Genomic DNA, 20,173 nt, shown 5'->3' on the forward strand with positions numbered 1-20,173 from the left:
ATACGCGAGAGTTTCAGTACAAGTTGAAAGGAAAGAGGGAAGGTGGCATCAAGAAAATTAATGTTAATTACTTAAGAGAGGCAAAATATGAGGGCAGCGCCAGTGGCTTGGCAACAAGTAAAATAAGAAGAACTGATGAGATCAAACTGTGAGAAGAAAGTAATTAAAAGAATAAACAAAATCAAGAGATCCAGGTAGAGTTATAAACCAACGAACAGGAGAAAGGGAGAGGAAGAGGGAGGAGATCAAAGCTGTTAGGAACGAGACCCTTTCTCTCTCTCAAACACTCGTGATATCAAGTGAAGATGAACAAGAAGATGAAGAAGAAAAGAAAACAGGGACTTTTTCAACATTTTTTAAATAATTATTCTTTTGTATTACCAATATACATGTATTTGTGAAGATTAGTTATTGTATTGAACATTAGGAAGAAGTTTTATGATGGAAATGAAAATGTCTTTTATTTTATGGTGTTTCAGTGTATTTTATAATTGGAGAAATTTAAAAATTATGCAATTTGTAATTTTATGATGAAACATAATTACCACTTTGTTGAACACACACACATATATAAATTAAATAAAATTTGAATGGTGCACATCAAAAGCGTATTCCCGATTATATCCACTTCAATTTTCTTTAACGAAGTACTGAGAGTTGTGGTGGCACCAAATCATTTGATAACGAAGTACCGAGTCTTACCATTTCCTTTGTAAAAGAAAAGTTTGCAGTCCATTATTGTGGATGCCATTTCGACTTTGTTATATATGTATGGAGAGAGAGAGAGAGAGAGATTGATTGGTAGATAAGATTGACAGAGATCAAAACTAGACTCCTCAAAATTGATTGTTTAAACTTTTTTTTTTTCTGTAATCCAACCATGCATATGTGATCTTAAGAATATTTTGATGAAAAAATATACATTAAGTTGATCCTTTTTTTAATCAAATAATGTTTTCTATAGAAAAATCAACGGCCCTTATAGAGTCAAAATTTCACTACTACAAAAATTTATAGTTTTTATATAAACTACATAAACTAAGACTCCTTTTACGCTGAATTAGTGATTCTAGATTGTTCATATTTTGTTTAAAATATACTTTAACAATGATTTAAGAAGTCTAGTTTTTATTCCTAGATATATCTCAATAACGTGGATCCTTCAGGCCATTCGGAGGAATCTGGTTTCCCACACTCGGCTGAATTCATGAGAGGCCGCGTGGAGGGATCGCAAAATACATGAAATATAAAAATAACAAAATAGTAAAATCTGAGATATTAATTGAATTGTACGAGGCAAAAGATCCAAGCGCAATAATAAAACCTTTAAAATTTAATTTGCGCGTTTGATTTTATGGTTCATTTTTCTCTTATAAATTCTGACATTGTGCATTGCTCTCCAGAGTAATGAGCGTTCAACTGCTGTGAGAGAGAGAGAGAGGGAGGTGCAAACTCTCTCTCTCTCCCTCCCTCTCCTATTATTATTATTATAATTATTATTATTATTATAGCTGGATGGTTTTTTTTTTTAACTTGTAACCCTAAAATCATGCAAAAATATTTGCGATGGCTAGTTGTTTGGTCATAAATTTTAGTCAGATAATATACCATTTACAATGGTAATTGTTAACGATACAAAATAAAAAATAACCATCCAATTATAAAAGTGAAAGATGAAAAAGTATGTAATCATTCGAATTGTAGTAGCTTAATCTGCTCAACTCTCAAGAGTTAGGTTAGAAAATGTATGAGTAGCTTGAGTTCATCTCTTATTTCTGAAAGGTCGTTTATCAACGTGGGAGACGATAAAAAGTAGTAGTGCAAGTTACAGACTCATGTCTCCCCCTCAAAGGGAACGATAACGTTCGCCTGAAATGTAAGCTGCTCTCTCCCTCTCTCCACACACAAACACATACAGGCACACACACACAGAGAGGCAACAAATAACTTGTCTTTAAATAAAAAAATAATAGTTCTAAAAGAAACTATTTATGACACTTTAAAACCCAATAATAGTCAGCTAGAATTCCCCCAACCTTACCTGTTATGTCACATTAAAACCCAATAATAGTGAGCTACAATTCCCCCAACCCCACCTGCAAACAGGTGTTCTGGACGAGCCGGCCAGCTCACATGCTCTCTGACCTGTCTCTTTAAGCGACAGCAGCTCTCTTAATTAGCTGCTCCATCAAATTACCAAAATGCATGTGTTTCCATCAGAAGGTGCCAACGGCTTCTGCCCCTTCAACTTGCAGAAGAAGGGCCTTTGCCACGCAGACTGCTTCAACAGCTACAACAATCTTCCTGCCACCTTCGCCCGCAGAATAAGAGATCGAGCATCAGGAATAGCCAGTAAACAATAAGTGTCTGAATCGCCGTTTGACACAACCGCAGAAAAGCCAAATTCAGGATGAAAATGGAATTACATCCCACAAAAGAAAACCAAGACTGATAGGATGAACATGGCATCCATGGGCAATCTGTATAGGTCAATCCAAATAGATGTGGTAAAAGTCTTTTTTGTTTTTTCGCGAAAAATGTTGATTGTTAAGATAATAAAGGCGGCAGTAGAGGAAATGCAACAAGTTGCCGTCAACATGGAACTCCACTGCAATAAATAAGAGGAGCAGATGATGAGAGCAGCCAGAGGATGTGCAGAAAGGGATAGATGAATGCAATTTATATTAAAAGAGAGAAGGAATTGAAGATCTGCGAACCAGATCGACCTCTCGCTCTCTGCCTTTCCTTTTTCCTTTTTGCTCTCACCATGACTGGTCCTCATCAGATATGCCCATCATCGTCCACCACTTCAAATTAGCCACAGAAATGGGAAAAGCCAGCAAATGGCTGAGAAGCTTCTGGGGCAGGAACAAGGAGCAGGTCAAGGACAAAGAAAAGCTAAACCAAACGTCTTCAAATGAGGACAGATCCGCCCCAACCGCAAGTCAAATTCCAAAAGAGAAACGCAGATGGAGTTTCTCCAGATCGAATCCTAAGGATTCAAATTCACCCAATTCTTCTGCTGCAAACGCCGATGCCACCACAACTGGCTCCATTATATCCGCCTGTGAATCGGAGAGTGAACAAAAGAAGCATGAAATTGCAGCTTCAGCAAAAGATACCGTACTCGTTGGTGATACTGCCGCTGCTGTCAGTAGGCTTATCCTCGTGTCAAGCCAGCTGACTGTAGCTGAGGAAATCGCTGCCATTAAGATTCAAGCTGTTTTCCGTTCTTATCTTGTTGGCTCTCACTTGCTATTTCTTGCTCTAAACTCCAAGTTAACAAATTCAAAATGTACTAACTTCTGCTTTCTGCAGGCAAGAAAAGCTTTGCGAGCACTCAAAGGCTTGGTGAAGTTGCAGGCCCTAGTGAGAGGTCATCTAGTGAGGAAGCAGGCTACTGCCACTCTGCGGTGCATGCAAGCACTTGTAACAGTTCAGGCCCGAGCCCGAGCTCAAAGAATTAGAATGACTGAAGAAGCACGATATCATGCTCTGCAATTATCTGATCCCAAGAGAACAAATCATGAACACCAATTCAGATGTTCATATGTAAGTGAAACCCCTTTCTCAACATCTTATTTTCAAGTTTCAACATTTCTACTGTGAAATAAGTGCAAGTTATTCAAAAGTTTGCACTAGATTTAACGGTCAGAATTACATAACAATTACACATACCAACCTGAATTTGCTGAAACTTAAAGTGTAAATATCTGTTCAACAAGAAAAAAAATTAAGTAGTCCAGCACTTCACATCCTGGTTAAGAACATACAAAAGACAGAGTGAAAGTTCTTCCTTTAGGATAAACATAGAATAGAAAGACTACTAACTAGCAGTGTCTTTTTTTGTTCTTCTTAGAATCCTGACAGAAGGATTGAGAACATAAAAATTGTCGAGATAGACATGAGTGGAAGCGGGGATACCTCAAAGGGGACAGCCAATTCTAGGCCCGTGCCACCCCTTCCAAAGCTGGATTGCACCAAATCCGCTGCTCTAACCGAATTAGCCGATGACAGAGAATGGGTCTGCAAAAAGGACACGGAGGAATATTCAACTATAACAACACATAGCACCTCACAGTATTCATCAGCCAAGCCCATGCCAGATACAACTGGAGGTTCATTTGGAGCTTGGACAGCTGAATACTCGCAACCAATTTTCAGTGACAGCTTTTTCCCCAATTACATGGCCAACACAGAATCTTCAAGAGCTAAAGCTCGGTCACAGAGTGCACCAAAGCAGAGACCTGATTCGTTTGAGAAGGTTCTGGCTAAGAGGCGTGCATCTATGGATAACAAGAGCGTACCCTGCGGAATCCGGATGCAAAGGTCATCATCACATGTAGCTTCATCCTGCAAAAGCTATCAACACGCAGGCACCATCAAACTTGACAGATCGTCAATTTCTCTGAGGGACAGTGAATGTGATTCCACCTGCTCCATGCTTGCAAATACTAATTACCGCAGATCATTCATTCGCATAGATGTACGTATTGCCTAACATGGAATTCAGATACATTTCAGACTAATGCATTCTTTAGCACTAGAAAATTGGGGCATACTGATCACTTAATTTGATGTTTTCTAACGTTCAGGCGTCTAGCAAGAGGAATTGACTCCAGCTCTTACTGAATCACGAGTGAATTGTGAAACGGCAAGAAATCTGAAAATACAGAAATTACACAGGCCAGCTCTGTATGGACAGATAAAAGGGCAGATTTCAGATGCTTAAGATGCAAAACAGTGCTTTAGAAATATATTAAAGGCACAAATTTTGTCACGTTTTCTGGCAAAAAGTTTTTTCCTGACCCAGACTGTATATAAGCTAGTTGGGTGATGATGTTCGCTGTGAAATTCAATATTGCAGGTGGTAAGAAGGGATTGTAAACGGTATGAAGTTGAAATTTCGGGATCAAGTCCAACCCCATTTTGTTTACTGAGTTTTCCCTTGTAAGGTGGTAGGGGTCACCCTCAGTTCAATTCAAAGAACCATTTTCTTTTCCTACTGTTTTTTGTATCAGTAGAAGAGCTTGATAACAATATTCCAGCAGAGAAGCTTGATTTTCTGTCTCAGGCCTTCTTCTTTGGGTTTATCAGCAGCACCAAAAAGTTAAACGCTCGAGACGTTTGTAGTTTGTTCATTTCCAATCATGAAAGCAAAATAGCAGGTATTGGTACTGAGCAAATATGATATAGTTTAAGACTTGACATTCGATTGTAATCCATTGCCACCATAATATTGTTTAGTTGTTACACGCGAAAAGTCTGCAAATGTCATTCCTTCTTTCAGGCGAGCTGAAAGTGGTGGAACCATTATTTGGATCTCATAAGCTAAAGAATTAACTTCATCATCAACTTTGTCGATACCATGATCTGAATCAATTTCTCGGGTGCAAGTTGCAACAGGCAATCCTGAGACGGAAAGCGTCTTGTTCCAAGCCGGTTGAAGGAAGACAACAAAAGTTTCTCTACTTGAGTTTGTCCTTTCCACGGGTCTAGAAACAGAGTGAATAGTCGAGCAGAGCTTCCCATTAGATAATATTTCAGCTGCTTCTCCAACCTGAATAATAAAACTCTCTGGAGGAGCTCTTACGAAAAGAATTTTCCTGCTTACAGGATCAAGGATTTGCAAACACGTATGTCCATCCAAAAGATAACACTCAGATGTATGTCCGTCTAACTTGACTTCATTCCTTTCCTTCACCAGCTTCTCATTTTGCAACGAGAAAATCGGTGTTGTTAGCACTGTGAAGATGCCATAATCGTAATGCCATTGTTGCCACAAACTGGGCACAGGTGTCTCGCAAGATGTAGCACCACTTTCAATAACTCGAGTACTTTCGCCCTTCAGCGCAGTCCGAACTGCAGTATCGCCATTTCCCCCACCATATCTTCTGATTTTCTCGCCTTGTTTTGGCACGAAGAGTGCTTCGATCTTGGTCCTTTACTAATCGACTTCAGCTTCACGACCTCCTTCAGTATCAGCCTATCCCAGCTAGAATGGTAATGAATGAGACGGCCTTTAGCTGCACAAGATTCCAAAATGCTACATTCAAGCTCGTTACCACCAAATGCCTTATCACACACCTTTGCTAGAAGAAGTCCTAGCTGCATCATGCAAAACCCTAGCTGCTTAAAAGCATCGCCTAGCATGTCAAATTCATCCTCAACCGAATCAGATGTTTGAACAGCAACAGGATGATCTGTGCGGAACTTAGCCGCTTCCTTGTTTAGACCTTCTGAATTCAACTTTAAACTCGAATACTTGAGTTGCATCGCGAAAGCCGAGACATTTCTATCGGGGCTCTTCAAAGGAACATCTGTCCCCAATCCATGATCCTGAGAATTGAATGAAGCAACAGAGATCAGAAAAAATGGACCACCTATTTAGTATCTGGACATATTTTGGTAAGGCTAGCAATGTCCGTTTTGGGCGTTCAAACATGTCTACTTCAAAATGGTCGGAACGAAAAGACACGCCATTTCATCTAAACGCAGATCACCATCAAGTATCGTTTCAATCGTCATCATTTAACGCGAAGAGGAAACAAAGAAATTCCATTCAAATGACATTTCAGACCGAGGAATGAGCCAGTACAGGGAAACACCTTGAGGATACGACGTCGTTTATCATCTTCGACAAGCGCGAGCTTTCGGGCGAAGGAGAGGAGCTTCCGCGAGTTCTCACCGGCGTTCGGTACCCCAATTACCGCCAGCAGTCCGTGCCCTCCGGGTCCTAGGGTTTCCACGACCGTTCTGGAGATGGAATCGAGCCTTTCCTGAGAAGCAACGGACGTTGATGGTGATGACGAAGACGACGATAGGAGAACCAGATCGGAATAATGGAGCTCGAAGGCGTTGAGGATTCCGGCGTCGCCTTCCATTGGGGAGAGAGAAATGGGTGGGAACCTGGGGAGAGAGAAATGGCCTGGTTCAATTCAAAATTGGGTTCATATACACGGACGGCTAAAAAATCGGGAAAATATCGCCAAAATAACATGAAGGGCGTAGCTCAAACCATGGTTGGCAAATTCTTGATTGGGATTTGGATCCCCGATGACTGGGTCATAAGTTGACTCATAAACTCTTATTCGTCTATTCAGTCAAGTTTTGAAATAATTCAGACATGTTTTAAAATAATCTGAATATATGAATGGGACGAGTCATGACATATCCAACTTTTCTCAAGCAGTTCAATCAGATAACCGATCCGAATGAAATTCACCCCAAAGATATATATTTTTGTAAATTCTTCTGCCAAAAGATTGTGGTGTCCTTTTCAGTGGCAGTCAATTTTTGAACTATATTTGATATTTTTAAAAAATGAAATTATCTTTTTAATATTATTTTGCTATTAACATCAAACGAGATAGCTGATAGAGGCCCCGTATCCGCCGATATTTGAAAGGGGCCGACACGAGCGAATGCCGAGTGCACTAACCGACGTTGATAGCATTATTGAGCCATTACTTCAGCAGGCAGCTTGCGCCAAACCCGCTGATGTCTGCCAAAGTTATGGGCAAGATAGCCGATGCCAGGCATTTCCAGAACTTCATAAATGTGAATTTATGATCAAGATGGTTTTGGCATATGCCACTGCAATTATAGGAAGATGGGACTCAAATATTTATCAGATGAGAAATATTCACAACCATTCAACCACCTGACGATGTGAACCAGTCCAACAAGGCATGTTTAATGGACTAATTTAAAGTGCGCCCAAATTACGGGCACGGTAGTTGTTGCCGGGTATTCTCAGACCATTACAAAGATGAAAACTTTGATGATGACAGTTATTACATATACACGTGCAATTTTACAATCATGGCTCAAATGTTTGTGAGATTACTACTGTTTACTACAATTCAATTGCTAAATACTTCACATTCCGCTGACACCACCAAGAAACGAACTAGCGGCCCACCTGCCAGCCGCTAGTTCAATCAGCTTAATCAAACACGTATGTCATTAGCTTTCAGCATCGCCACTGTCTTTCACTTGGCGATCAAAGTCATCTTAAAATCACGCGTATATTTGACAATATGGCTTGTTTCTTTTGCCAAACTTTTTCTGGTTAAGAAGTGAAAGACACGTTTCAGGTTTTTTAAGAATGGATTTGAAAAATTATTAGCGCGAAGTGGGGACTGTTGTAAGGTCCATTGAACAGCGCACCTGGCTTTGGCTGTCGATTTGGAGAACTTTCTAAGCCGCCTTAACACGCACACGCAGATCTGGAATCGCAAACTTCTTTCATTTCCATTTCCAAAGAACAGCGTGGTAACGACATTTTCAACCGCATGCATCTCAATGATCTAATCTCAATGTTCCCTTGAAGCTCTTTGTCAGCCAGATAGCCGTCTCCCTGGAAGAAACCTTGCCTGGCCCAAAGGGCTTCAGCAGTATTCCCAATTCCTCATACCTCTCCTGATGCAGCAACCGCGCGCTGAACTCTAGCAGCCCTTCCAGAGCCTCTGCCCGCTGCTGAAACGACCTGGTGTTGAACCGATGGTTTTGGGAATCAATGGACAACCTGCCAGAGCAGACATCCTCTCCAACGCCATCAGCCGATCCCAGGCCACCCGAGTTGCTCCTTATCACATTCATAACCTCATTGAACCCACACTTCCCAGGCGTTTCATGTATCCTTATAGTCCGTTTTTCCTGTGTCAAAGACAGATCAACCAAGTTGGATAGGCACTCTTGAATGGCAGCGCTAGCCGATTTCACATTTTTTCTGTTCTGAGCCTTGGTAAAAAGAGGCTCGCCATTGCCTGCTAACGGGAACTCTGCAATCTTGTCGATTCGAGGCTCATTGACGGAGACATCAGGCGAGTCCACATGCTGCAGAAGCTGGATGGTGTGCTTGGCCGGTTGTCGCCTATTAACAACTTTGGTCACAGGCGATCCTGTATCAGCAGAAGATGTTCGCGGAGTACTGTACGTGCGCGGGATTCTTGGCGTTGCAGCGCTGGGGATACGAGGTGTCTGCACACTTGCTTTTGTGGGTAGCGGTAATGATGCTCGGCGACCATGCCTACTGGATTGGTAGTCCAGAGTTCGTCCTGTAAAAGGCTGCAGCAAAATAGGAAAGCAACTTTTGATGACTTCATACGGCAAAATGAAAAACCGCAGACGGTTGAGCATTGCAGTGGACATTTTAGGCGAGTCAAGATGCTAGAGGTCTTTGCATGTTCTGTGTGAAAAAAATGAACAGTGAGAAATACAAGAGCTTACCGACTCCCGGGTTATGCCAGTTCTAGGAATCTTTGGCAATGTTGATCTTCTCTGTGGTGTTGAGCAAGCTGTAGCAGGCGTTTGCATGCAAACGGGGGAACTTTGTCTAGGAGATGCTGTAACACGCGAGCCCTTCAAACGTTGAGGCTTTCTGATGGTGGTGTCTTCAGCATGGCAACAGGCATCAGATACCTCGCTCAGTTCATGCTTCAGAAAGATGGGACTACTGTATGCTCTCCTCCCAAACTTTAAGTCTTGATCGTCGTAAGGATCACAAGCTCTCAATATTTTCTCGTCGCAGAATGACCGTCTATTCTCTTCAGGGTTTGCTGGAATACATTTGTCCTCTACCTCAGAGAATCTGAAGTTATCGACACAATCCACACAAGAACGTCTTTCTGGGTTATGGTTATAGTCAACATCATCAATAATACCACCATATCCATGCAGGTGGAATGGAAGAGAACCACGCATCTGTATGGATTTGAGATGGATCTTGAGGGCGTAAGGCTGGAGAACTGGATGCTTCAAAAGATCTGCAGCCTGATAAGCCAAATTAGTGTTGGTCAAAATCAAAATCTAAAGCTTCGATACAAGGATTGGGACTTGAGAAACCCGACTTATTTGGCCCATTCAGAAATAAGCAAGGGACAAGGCAAGCCAATTAACCATAATTCTTTTATGAAGACGTGGTACATCTCTGGATATGGTGGTCATGCATCATCTGCGAGTCCGTCAAAAGAATGATCTGAACAAGTTATTTGGATAACGTTCTTTGTAAATGTCAACATGTATCCTGAAACTGGCCAAAATTGGGCTTTGTTTTCTCTTCCCTTTTGCAGGTAAAAAATGGCAAATTTGTGTCAAGAAGATCCGCCAAATTTGTGTCAAATAGTTGCATTGTTTTTATAACTTGGTCTGAGGTTCAAAACCGATGGGCCTATCCAGCTTGACTGTCAACAACAACATTTTTTGACTCAATACCTACTCCAATGAACGGGCATGGCCGCATGGGGGAACATCACATATGAAAAAGTAAAATCCCAGGAATGGCATTCTATACGTACACTTGGTCGATGCTCTGGGCTTTTCCTCAGCATGCTTTTCACGAGTCCCCTACTGAACATTTATGGAGAGAATGTCAGAATCACGAATGGGAGGGGAAGCATAACCAACAACTTTCAATATAATTTTCAAAGACAAGTACATCCAAATTAGTTGGAGATATCAAATATCTGAAGCTATGTTGCATCGGCACTGTACAAATGATGGGTATCGAACACAGTATCCAATTGGAGCGTCCATATGGAGCGTCCGATTTTCACAACACGCAATCGTTAAAGTTAAAAAAAAAACAAAAACAAAAACAAAAAAATCAATGGAAGGCTCGGGTCGGGCCCCATGCCTTCCCCGCGCTTTGCGGCCTCTCCTCCCCACTCGGGCGATGCATCGCCACGTGTCGTCGCAGTGGTGGAGGGGAGGCCGTCGCCACCCCGACGCTGCCGAGGACGGTCTGGCGGGGCGTCGCCGGTGGTCCTGGATGGCCTCCCCCTTCCTAAAAAGGGAGGACGCGCTGCCCTCCGTTGCAATTTCTTTTTTTGCAGTGGGGAGGCGTCCGTGAATGAAGTTCACGGCGATTTCCCCTGCCGTCGTACCCCTCAGCTCTTATGCTAAAAAATAGGCGTAAGACTATATATATATATATGAGAAATTGGTAGATCCCAAACCACTAGCACGAATAAAAACCGGACTGCTTAAATGTGATTATTCAAGTGCTTTTTGCAATTTAACCCACATTTTTTCCATAATAAGATATTACTAAGTTAAACAATTTATATTTCATAAATTTTCCACAATGTAAATAGTTAAATAGCTATATTTTAATTTCCAGTCTGTCGATAATTACCTATCAAGATGTGGAGAGGATCGGAAATGAGAAACAATATCCAACCAAACAAAAGAAAGTGAACGGGGAAAGAGCTGAAAAGGTCTTTGATGATAAAAATGATTATGAATACTTTAATTTAAATTTAAAATTTAATCCATGATGATATTAACATTAAAAATGAGAAGGAGTAAAGGATTCCCCAAAAAACGTGAAAAAAATTGTGCTAAACTTGTTTTCACATTTTTTTCAGAAAAACATGTTCACAATTTTGCCATTTTTCTCTTTCTTAACGTAATGTTGTTTTTCGAAAAAACGCAATTTGTAACAGTGCTTCATATTCATACATGTATTCCACTGCAAGCAAAATACTTTTATAGGTCCATAGACTCCATACATATTAAGGTCTAATTTATTTTCACCACCGTGCCTATTTTTATGAAGCATCTCAAGAAACAAAATTGCACCTTCCACCCTTTCACATCTGTAACATTCTTGTGGAGTTTAGCAAAAACACAAGTCCAAGTTAGAGGCAAGAAACTTACAATGCACCAGAATACTTGGTTGGAAGAGGAGCAACAATAGACTTGTTTATCTTATTGATCAATGATTGCATATCCTGCAGACAATCATGGAAATTCAAATTGTTCATGAGGAAAGCTGCAATTATATGCCATATATATATATATATATATATATATATGCAAAGTGGATAACAGATGGGTGCAGAAAAATAAGAAAGCAGTATAAGAAACAAACCCTATGATTAATGAACTCAAGCAAGGCCAGCCAATGTCATGACAAGAATGATAAAATATGTGTGGAGCAAATAAAATAGTATTTTTTTCAAACTTCTCCGGTAAAAATTCAATTCATCTACTTTAAATTTGATAGAAACTTTAGGCATTGTAGTGCATTACAGAATAAACATTGATAAAACAGCCGTCATCCTTACAGCCACAAAATACTCTGAAATTAATCTAGAGGCACCAGATGACAACCTTGGGTAAGACTGTCATTTTTCACATCAATAGGATGATGATGCTATAATCATCAGAAGCAGGCTTCAGCATTGCCTAGGACACATTTCCACACAAATAGCATGATAACTCATTAAGAATGTATAGAAACCACCATTCAGAAGCAAAGTACAATATCCTTGCATGAATATAGGACCAGGTGTGGAGCAAATAAAATAATATTCTTTCCAAACTTAAAGAAATTTCATGCGCAATTTTGGGCTGCATTCGAGAAACTAGTTCATGACTTAAATGTTTATCTAGAAAAGTTTCTTCAGCTGACAATGAACATTGCAGAAAATTTATTTCAAGGTCAGAGATAAATCAGGAATAATGATCCAAATTTAGGCACTGAAATGATGTAAACTTACAAATGCTTTAAATGCAGGCTTGTGAGCAGTCATCTCATATATGCAGCATCCTGGAAGCATTTTCAATGGCAGGTGCTTGTATCAGTAAATGGCATAGACATTAAGTAAAGACAATGATGCAGATAATTAACAAGTCAAAACATACCCAGCGACCAGATATCAGACTTGGTACCATATGGAATATCAGCAAGAAGCTCTGGGCACATATAGCTGGGAGTCCCAACAACCTAAGAGAATTAAGTATAAATATAAACGAAGAAAGCAAATACCAGACAAGTATCAAGGAGGAAACACATAATTGTTCGATACAACCAAATGAGGTCGGTACTTGAAAACAAAGAAAAGAAGAGTAAAACACTTTTTAACTTTTATTACACTTCAAAAAGTAGAATCCTTGTAGTGCTTTGAAAAGGTATTGCATTACATGAAAATTGGACGAACTACTCCTGATGGCAGACAGAGGGTTTGGCAAAAATGAAGTTTCAACTGACACTGCAGAAACGTTTCAAGAGCATAGCTAAGAAATTTTATCCAGATGAGGACACTTACAGAATTGGCAAGGCCATCAGAAGTCAATATTTTAGCAAGCCCAAAATCACCTACACAAAAATCATGTAACAGATGAATCCAAGCATTTACACCCATGTCTCTGCAATGACTAGACTAGCAGTATTTGCCAATGATTAGAAGGAATTACCTAGCCGAATGTCTCGATCCTTTGTTAAAAATATATTTGAGCACTGAAGCAATTATACAACACTATAAGTAATAACTTCAGAGCACTAATGTATAAAATAACAATCACTACAGTGTTAAGGGAAACTTCAGAAGATGTTCAGGAAAATTCAGTACCTTCACATCACGATGAAGTATGTGATTAGAGTGCAAGTAGTCCAGTGCCATAAGCAGTTGAGTGAGCCATTTGCAAAGTCTCTGTTTATGATCAATCAATGTATCATGTGCATACTAAATTTGATTGAATTACACCATATGAATGTCATAGTTGATATGAGACATACCTCTTCTGGAAAAAGAACTCCATTTGCCTTCTTAATGGCCTGTGCCCTACATAAGTAAAAGAAGCAGATTAAACACAAGACATAAGCCATCAAAAGCCCCATTCTAGCGGAAATAGGAACACATATGGCAGCAAGAAATAACATACATGTCTCCACCCTCGCAGTATCCTATGATGATGCATACATAGCAACCCTGAAGAAGAAGGAAGCACCAAGGCATCAATTGAACTCAGTTACCAGTATCTGGTTTAAAATTTTCACCATGCATGTAGATAGCATTGGTTATTTCAAGTCAAATAAAAGCTCTAAAAGGCAGGATGAAAATGTTTCGTTCAGCCACATTTGTTTGATCACTGAAAGAAGAAAATGTTTAAGATGGCAAGGAAATTCATTTCTTCCATTCAGATGTAAAACAAGCAGAAAAGGATGAGGTAGCATGCCAACTTGGCATTTTCTCCCTCCATTATTATTGTCAATTCCAGTCATAACTATTATTTTCTAACACTTGACTCCATGTGTGCAGAAATATTACTTTCCAACCTTTCATGGCAGTATGCAGAACTACTCTTTTACAACATTGCCAAGCTAATAATGAAGACATGTCATGGCTATCAATGAATTATGTCGCATTTGAGAAGCATAAAAGTTCATAAATTTAGCTCTTATGCTAGTTGAGACAGCTTCTAGCAAAGAAAATTCCTATTACAAAAGAAGTACAGAACAAGCTACAGTAATAAACTATCACATGTGCATTTTTGTGGAAATTAGGTATTGATAATTTGATTCTCAATATAGGAGCAAAAATTAAATAAAACAGTAGCAAATGAATAATAGATTCTGAATTAATACTGACCTTTTCTACCCAAGAATCTTTATATTCCACAATATATGGATTCCGGACTCTTGAAATAAGCTCCATCTACAAAGACCAACCATGGAGAATAAACCGCTATTTCTTATAATAAAAACATACAAAAGTCCAGTTTATTTTGCTGCTGGATTCTGATACCTTATGGGTGAGGAAATGCCCTAAATGCTTCAGAACGAAGCTGCTATTTCATTAAAATTTTTTAGATCATAAGCTGATTTAGTTCCAAAGAAAATTTCTAGACCATTGGACCAATATATGGAAGTTGACAACATAAAAAAGTCAACATCTCAACATGAGCAAACCATCAGGACAGGTTAATCACACCAATGTTTGTGCAAAGTGCAAACACGTCTCTTTTCTATAATTTCCAGCCTTAAGATTATTGGGCGATAGAAACTGAAGATTCTTGTTGGTTTCAGATAATGACTAGCCAGATTCTGCTATACAAATCATTCAAGACCCAAGTACTAAAAATGCAAAGTGCAGAGTGCAAGGCCTTAATATCCCAAATTTCCGATGAAAAACAAAAAGGAAACAAACACATCTTCTATATTGAATAACCCCTGAAAATTTTCGTGGACAACAGGACAACATTCAAGGCATCAACACCAAAAAATTATATCAACTATTTCACAAGGATATCCAAGTCAAGTTCATTGAGCTAGAAATAGTGGCTGATAGCAAAAATGTTGTTCTGTTTTCTTAATTTTTCTTCTTCCAAAATAATCCCATGCAACACCAAGTGAAAGATCAACTTTCCAGACATAAATGATCCATAGAATAGTCTTGTTGAAACAAGCACCCACTTCTTGATGTGCAGATCTCCGGCAGCGATCTGTCTGACGAGCAAGACGGATTTTCTTCAATACATACCTATAGAAATTAAGAAACAGAAGAAAATTACGAGAAGTTTTAACAGTCTCTAAATCAAGGATGGGGAAGAAGAAATAAAAATATTAACAGAGGTAATTTCAAGTTCTTACTTCTTTTTTTCTTGCTTATGCCTCACAAGAAGGGCAGAACCGAAGGCACCTTTACCAATCTGCTCCAACACCTCATACTCATCCATTTTCTTCTTCAAGAAATAGGAAGTCCTGCAAACTTCAAACAGTTGAACCCTGCCAAAGGAGAACCATGAGGACAGTTCAAACTTAAATAAAAAAAAAATGTAATGTCTAAGTATGCCACCTAACAAAGTAACTATCCACTCTCAAGAATGCAGAAAGGGAAAAAGATACAGAACGGAAACAAAATCAAGAGTACAGTGTTGGTGAAAAATCAATCACAGGCAGTCAGATTCAAGAATCATGGATGCACCATTCCAAATGCCCTCATATTAGTGAACAGCGTATTCACATTCACTAGACAAATACAAGAACTTTTCACTAGTCAGACACAACCTGAAAACTAGAGAACTTTAAGAGGAAAAAAAGGAATTCAAAATGAGAAGCTACAAGACCGTCCTTGTACGAAGGCAGGAATTGGTTTCGGTCATGTTCGGAAAAGGAATGGGAAAAAAAAAAGAAGGAAATAATCGCCAAGGAACAAGATCAGAAGAAGGAAAAGGGCCTGGCCCTAGATCAATGAATATGTTCAGCTCGAGAACAGGAACGCCAAACAGAAGAATAAACCAAGGTGACATTCTTAAGCTGGTGAAAACCAAGAGCGAAAGAAAACAGGAGAAAGACCCAACCCGCGAAACTTGCAAGCACAAAACCACAAAGGGAAACGGCAGGCAACCTCTAAACCACGAAAACTACTATCTTCATTTCCTCTATAAGAACTGAAAGTGAAAAACGAAGCATACACTTTGCGGAAATAAGTATAGGAAGCCTCCAAGTCTCTAACTTTCTCTCCTTCCCCTTTAAACATACACAAAGACAATGATAATACAAAAGCCATCTATTCACAAATTTCACAAGCCATTAAGGTTCCTGCTGTACTTTCGTCACTGGACACTTGTCGTCTGAAAACCGTCTAAAAGTACATTGTCCAGACAATCTCACGCATCATAATTATCTCAACAGAGATGAGGCGGATTTCATGACGTTGATCAAGAATGAAAATTAAAAATGGAAAAATAAAGAGAAACACCTATCGTAACCTAAAGGAGAAATAACATCCACCAAATGCTGATGGCGACGCAAAAAGAAGCAGATTAAAGAACGTCTAATGAACGCGATGGGAAACTGGTTTACCGTCTTCATAGCTACCATCCACCTTTTCCAGCATTTTCCTGAGAGACAGAGAGAGAGAGAGAGAGACAGACAGACAGAGAGAGAGGCGCAAGTTTGGTGGTTGGCGGAATAATATCCAGGAAAAGGCAGAAAAGGAAAGCATTAAGCTTCAGCTTGCAGCAAGCGCAAACTTCTCTCGAGATAAGCGGCGAAGATACAGAATGCAGATAAATCCTTCATTCGTCGCCCTCCGAATGTGCGAACGGGAGTGTCTGACGCTTGAGGCCGAGAGTGAGGGGGAGAGAGCTATAAAAAACGAAAAAGAAGAGCAAAACGACGAGAAAATGCCATAAAATAAGGAGTAAATCGACCTAAAAGAAAGGTTTTAGCTCGCAGCGCAGGGACAAAGAAATGCAAAAACAAGGGAAATAAATGCAAGAAAAACGATAGTGCGTCGTTGTTCGAGCAACCAGCGGAACAAAGTAACGAGGAAGGAAGAAGAAAATTTACGACGAGATTTCTCCTCCTTTCAAGGAATCCAAGAGAAATTAAAAGAAAAAAGGATCATCACATTGCTGAAATGAAGAGAGAGAGAGAGAGAGAGAGAGAGAGAGAGAGAGAGAGAGAGAGAGAGAGAGTAAATCAAGAATAAGATTTTCCTTATTTTAGCAAAAGACAAATAAATGGAGCAATAAATCAAGAAGAACGAGATAAATCTGTCGTTCCATCAAAAACAGGAAAATAGAAGAAAAAAAAATCACAACACAATCCCAAGAAAAATAATACTCATTTCATCAAAATTAAGAGAAAAATAAAAAGACACAAGTAACACAAAAAGTAAATGAAAAAGTAGACGCATTAAGCTTCAACTACTTCCGTCAAACTAGAAACGGAAGAGAAAATGCAGAAGAACCCGAGCAAGAAGCAAGAAGAAGCAACAACACAAGCAAGACGCCGCCTCTTTCCCCGAAACGCGAGGACGACTCAGAAAGAGATCAAAGTACGCGAAGAAGAAACCGAGAGGGAAAAAAAAAACGCACGTAGATCACGGAACGGTGCAAAAAAACGAAGACAGAAAAACGACGAGAAAAAGAAACGAAAGGATCACGAGATCGCGATCTCGCCGCAAACATCCAAACGGTGACCAGGAGAGGACGTACCTGCGCCCTCGGATCCGATGGAACCAGGAATGTCTCCGTTCGGCGACGAAAATTTACGCATCCTCCACTTGCGCAGAACGAAATGCAGAGAGAAGACGGCCGATCTTCTCCCGCTCGTCTTCTTCCATTCTTCCCGGGGGAAGGAGCGGCAAAGCACGAGAAGCAAAGCGAGCGTTCAAACTTCAAACTGTCGTCTCCTTTCGCTTTCTTTTTTATCGCTCTCACTTTTCATCTTTTCCTTCCCTCTTCCCCCGCCTGTTCTTTCTCTCTCCCCAGGCTTTAACTTTAACTTCATCTGCGATCGTGGTCTTAATGAAATGAGAAATATATTCAGGCGTTCACTTGGAAATCAAGTCTTGGTGCCACATGGAAGCAATGTTTGAAGCCTGAAGTCCATCGACGGCCCCTCCCACTGATTCTGTGCACGTGCCAGTACGACAACGCCGGCTTGATCTTCACGTACTCATCGGTTTTTTAGGATCTCGGATTCGGAGACTTGGGGGGAAACATGTTCTGTCGTCTGTTATTTTCTCCACTGTTCAGCATTACACCGTTGGTGCCACTGTTCTCAGTTCGTTCTCCGGCCCGCGGTACATTCGTATCGGCCACTCAATGTTAACCGATACAGAAAAGCGAGACGTTAATCTCTCTCAAATTTATGGTAAATTCATGGAACAAGTGCATATTGTTTCTAATGCTAAACAACCTCTAATTAACGAATTAGAAGTGTTTCATTTCTTGGAATACAATATCCCATAAAAATGAAATACTTTTTGTAAGAGAATGTTGTAAGCAATCAAACACCACCTTCATTAAATGCCTCACTCTTTTCTTAGCAAGAGAATGTTGCATCTTCAATCCATTATTCAGGCTTTGTGAATATGCCCTTTGTGAAGACATTAAGTTTGAGAACCAATAAGGAAATCATTTTGTTCTATACAGGAAGACTGGCTGCCATGCTTTCCTGGCTCTTTTTTGTTGTTTTCTTTGCCTAGCAAGTCCAAACTTCAAGCACCATGTGAAAGCCCAATGCGCAGACTGACAACATTTTGGTTATAATTTTATATAGTAAAAAACTATTTCAGATCAACCTCAAAGTCACGGGTTTAAGATTCATATAGTAGCATGTTCTAAATCATGAGCTATAAAAGTTGAAGACTATTTAGGCATAATGCATTTCATTAATATTGCATTAAAATTTTCTTTTTTCGCGCAACTTATTGATTGCGCCAACCATGGGAAGGAATATTAGGGTCCCTCTAACCAAAATCCCCCCCAAAAGTCTTTTCATCATTTATGATATAAAGGAAAGTACAATATTTAAAAGAGCAGGCTAATCGGTACTATGGTGGACCGGAAAGTGTCTCGGATTTGGTTGGGTTAAATGTATCGAGTCGTATCGGGTACAAATGGGGACCTCGTTTGACTCGAGCAAAGCGGAGTGTGTCCTGTGAATTTTTTCACCAGAACAGAAGACTCTGCTCACTTGGTGAAAAGGACGGACTGGCTTGACCTGAACGTGATCACGATGTCATTTTCCTTTTTTGCCCAAAGGAGTGAGTGAGGTGCGTGGCGCCTGACGCGGTGTGGTTTTTTGCCGGTCCAAGTGCCGACCGGATCGACCTCCGCTTTGATGGTTGGTCCGCACGGTCACGAGCCCCAAGAGAACGACACCAGGTTTACCCAAATCGCCCTCGCCCTATTTCCCTATAGACAAGAACGCGCATGCTACTAGAAATCGCTTCAATGCCCGGTTGGATCTTCGGGTTTCAGATCCGGAGAAGATTTCGTCTTCTGAAAATCATTGACGACTACGGCTAGGATCCAAATCCAATGGATTTACGATCCGACCGAGACGGGAAACAGATCCAAGTGGAGTGCCCATGATGCGATACGCGGATGGCATTTTAGTCCGAAACGATAAAGGAAAAGTTCTCATTGCTTTAAGACCATTCACGTGGATAATCAAATTCTCGGTCGCCGTTGATCACGGATTTCTCGGGGGACGCAGATTCCTTTTTGCGGAACTCGGGTCCGGTAGGTCCGGATCCAAAACAATGAAGCGGGACTGTCACTGCGAGAAGGGAAACCCATTTCGGGTTTGGATCGGGTCAGGTTATTTGCACTGCTTCGTACTAGGAGCGAGTTTGATGGAGATTGCACGAGAACCTATACAATTCGTTTGGTATCAGTTCTAGAAAGGAAGATATCTCCGAGCATGGATACTGGTAAGCAATGAAATCAGAGCATGGGAACGAGATCCAAGTGGGGTCCATATCCATCTCAATAATTTCCTGCAAACAGAGCGTATTTCTTGCCCGACGGAAGAAAAGGGGTCCATGTTCGTCTTTATTGATATGCTACCGCAACCCATGTGACTGCTGGAAAAGTAGCCCCAATATATGGATCTATTCAGAAGTTGGATCTTTATCGGATC

The 20,173-nt window shown here is 40.3% G+C and overlaps 3 protein-coding genes across 8 annotated transcripts; 1 reads left to right on the forward strand and 2 right to left on the reverse strand.

Annotated features, from left to right (window-relative positions):
• Positions 1 to 2,021: 2,021 nt before the first annotated feature.
• LOC116259086 (protein IQ-DOMAIN 19-like) lies at positions 2,022 to 5,001 on the forward strand. 2 transcript variants are annotated; one of them, XM_031636719.2, is made up of 4 exons: positions 2,022 to 3,240; positions 3,319 to 3,552; positions 3,860 to 4,486; positions 4,596 to 5,001. In XM_031636719.2, the coding sequence occupies exons 1-4, from the start codon at positions 2,788 to 2,790 to the stop codon at positions 4,614 to 4,616; spliced, it is 1,335 nt and encodes a 444-aa protein (XP_031492579.1). In that variant the 5' UTR covers positions 2,022 to 2,787; the 3' UTR covers positions 4,617 to 5,001. The 2 variants fall into 2 exon arrangements, with proteins under 2 accessions (XP_031492579.1, XP_031492570.1); XM_031636710.2 differs by having other exon boundaries at positions 2,022 to 3,552.
• Positions 5,002 to 5,196: 195 nt separating this feature from the next.
• Positions 5,197 to 8,303, reverse strand: LOC116259151 (uncharacterized). Its single transcript, XM_031636811.2, has 4 exons — positions 8,173 to 8,303; positions 6,609 to 6,909; positions 5,971 to 6,339; positions 5,197 to 5,902 (listed from the first exon to the last, which is right to left on the reverse strand). The coding sequence occupies exons 1-4, from the start codon at positions 8,301 to 8,303 to the stop codon at positions 5,198 to 5,200; spliced, it is 1,506 nt and encodes a 501-aa protein (XP_031492671.1). The 3' UTR covers position 5,197.
• On the reverse strand, positions 7,759 to 18,015 carry LOC116259048 (serine/threonine-protein kinase Nek1-like). Of its 5 annotated transcripts, XR_007572319.1 has the most exons (16): positions 16,207 to 16,552; positions 15,383 to 15,517; positions 15,206 to 15,272; positions 14,382 to 14,447; positions 13,675 to 13,721; positions 13,529 to 13,574; positions 13,362 to 13,442; positions 13,207 to 13,249; positions 13,059 to 13,108; positions 12,655 to 12,736; positions 12,510 to 12,559; positions 11,665 to 11,738; positions 10,302 to 10,353; positions 9,235 to 9,777; positions 8,173 to 9,072; positions 7,759 to 8,070 (listed from the first exon to the last, which is right to left on the reverse strand). XR_007572319.1 is itself a non-coding variant. In XM_031636660.2 (15 exons), the coding sequence occupies exons 2-15, from the start codon at positions 15,466 to 15,468 to the stop codon at positions 8,305 to 8,307; spliced, it is 2,055 nt and encodes a 684-aa protein (XP_031492520.1). In that variant the 5' UTR covers positions 15,469 to 15,517; positions 17,737 to 18,015; the 3' UTR covers positions 7,759 to 8,304. The 5 variants fall into 5 exon arrangements, 4 of the variants coding, with proteins under 4 accessions (XP_031492520.1, XP_031492538.1, XP_031492529.1 ...); XM_031636660.2 differs by lacking the exon at positions 16,207 to 16,552 and adding an exon at positions 17,737 to 18,015 and having other exon boundaries at positions 7,759 to 9,072; XM_031636678.2 differs by lacking the exon at positions 16,207 to 16,552 and adding an exon at positions 17,087 to 17,572 and having other exon boundaries at positions 7,759 to 9,072.
• Positions 18,016 to 20,173: the final 2,158 nt, after the last annotated feature.

This window comes from Nymphaea colorata, chromosome 1 (genome assembly GCF_008831285.2).
Source record: "Nymphaea colorata isolate Beijing-Zhang1983 chromosome 1, ASM883128v2, whole genome shotgun sequence".
NCBI lineage: Eukaryota > Viridiplantae > Streptophyta > Magnoliopsida > Nymphaeales > Nymphaeaceae > Nymphaea > Nymphaea colorata.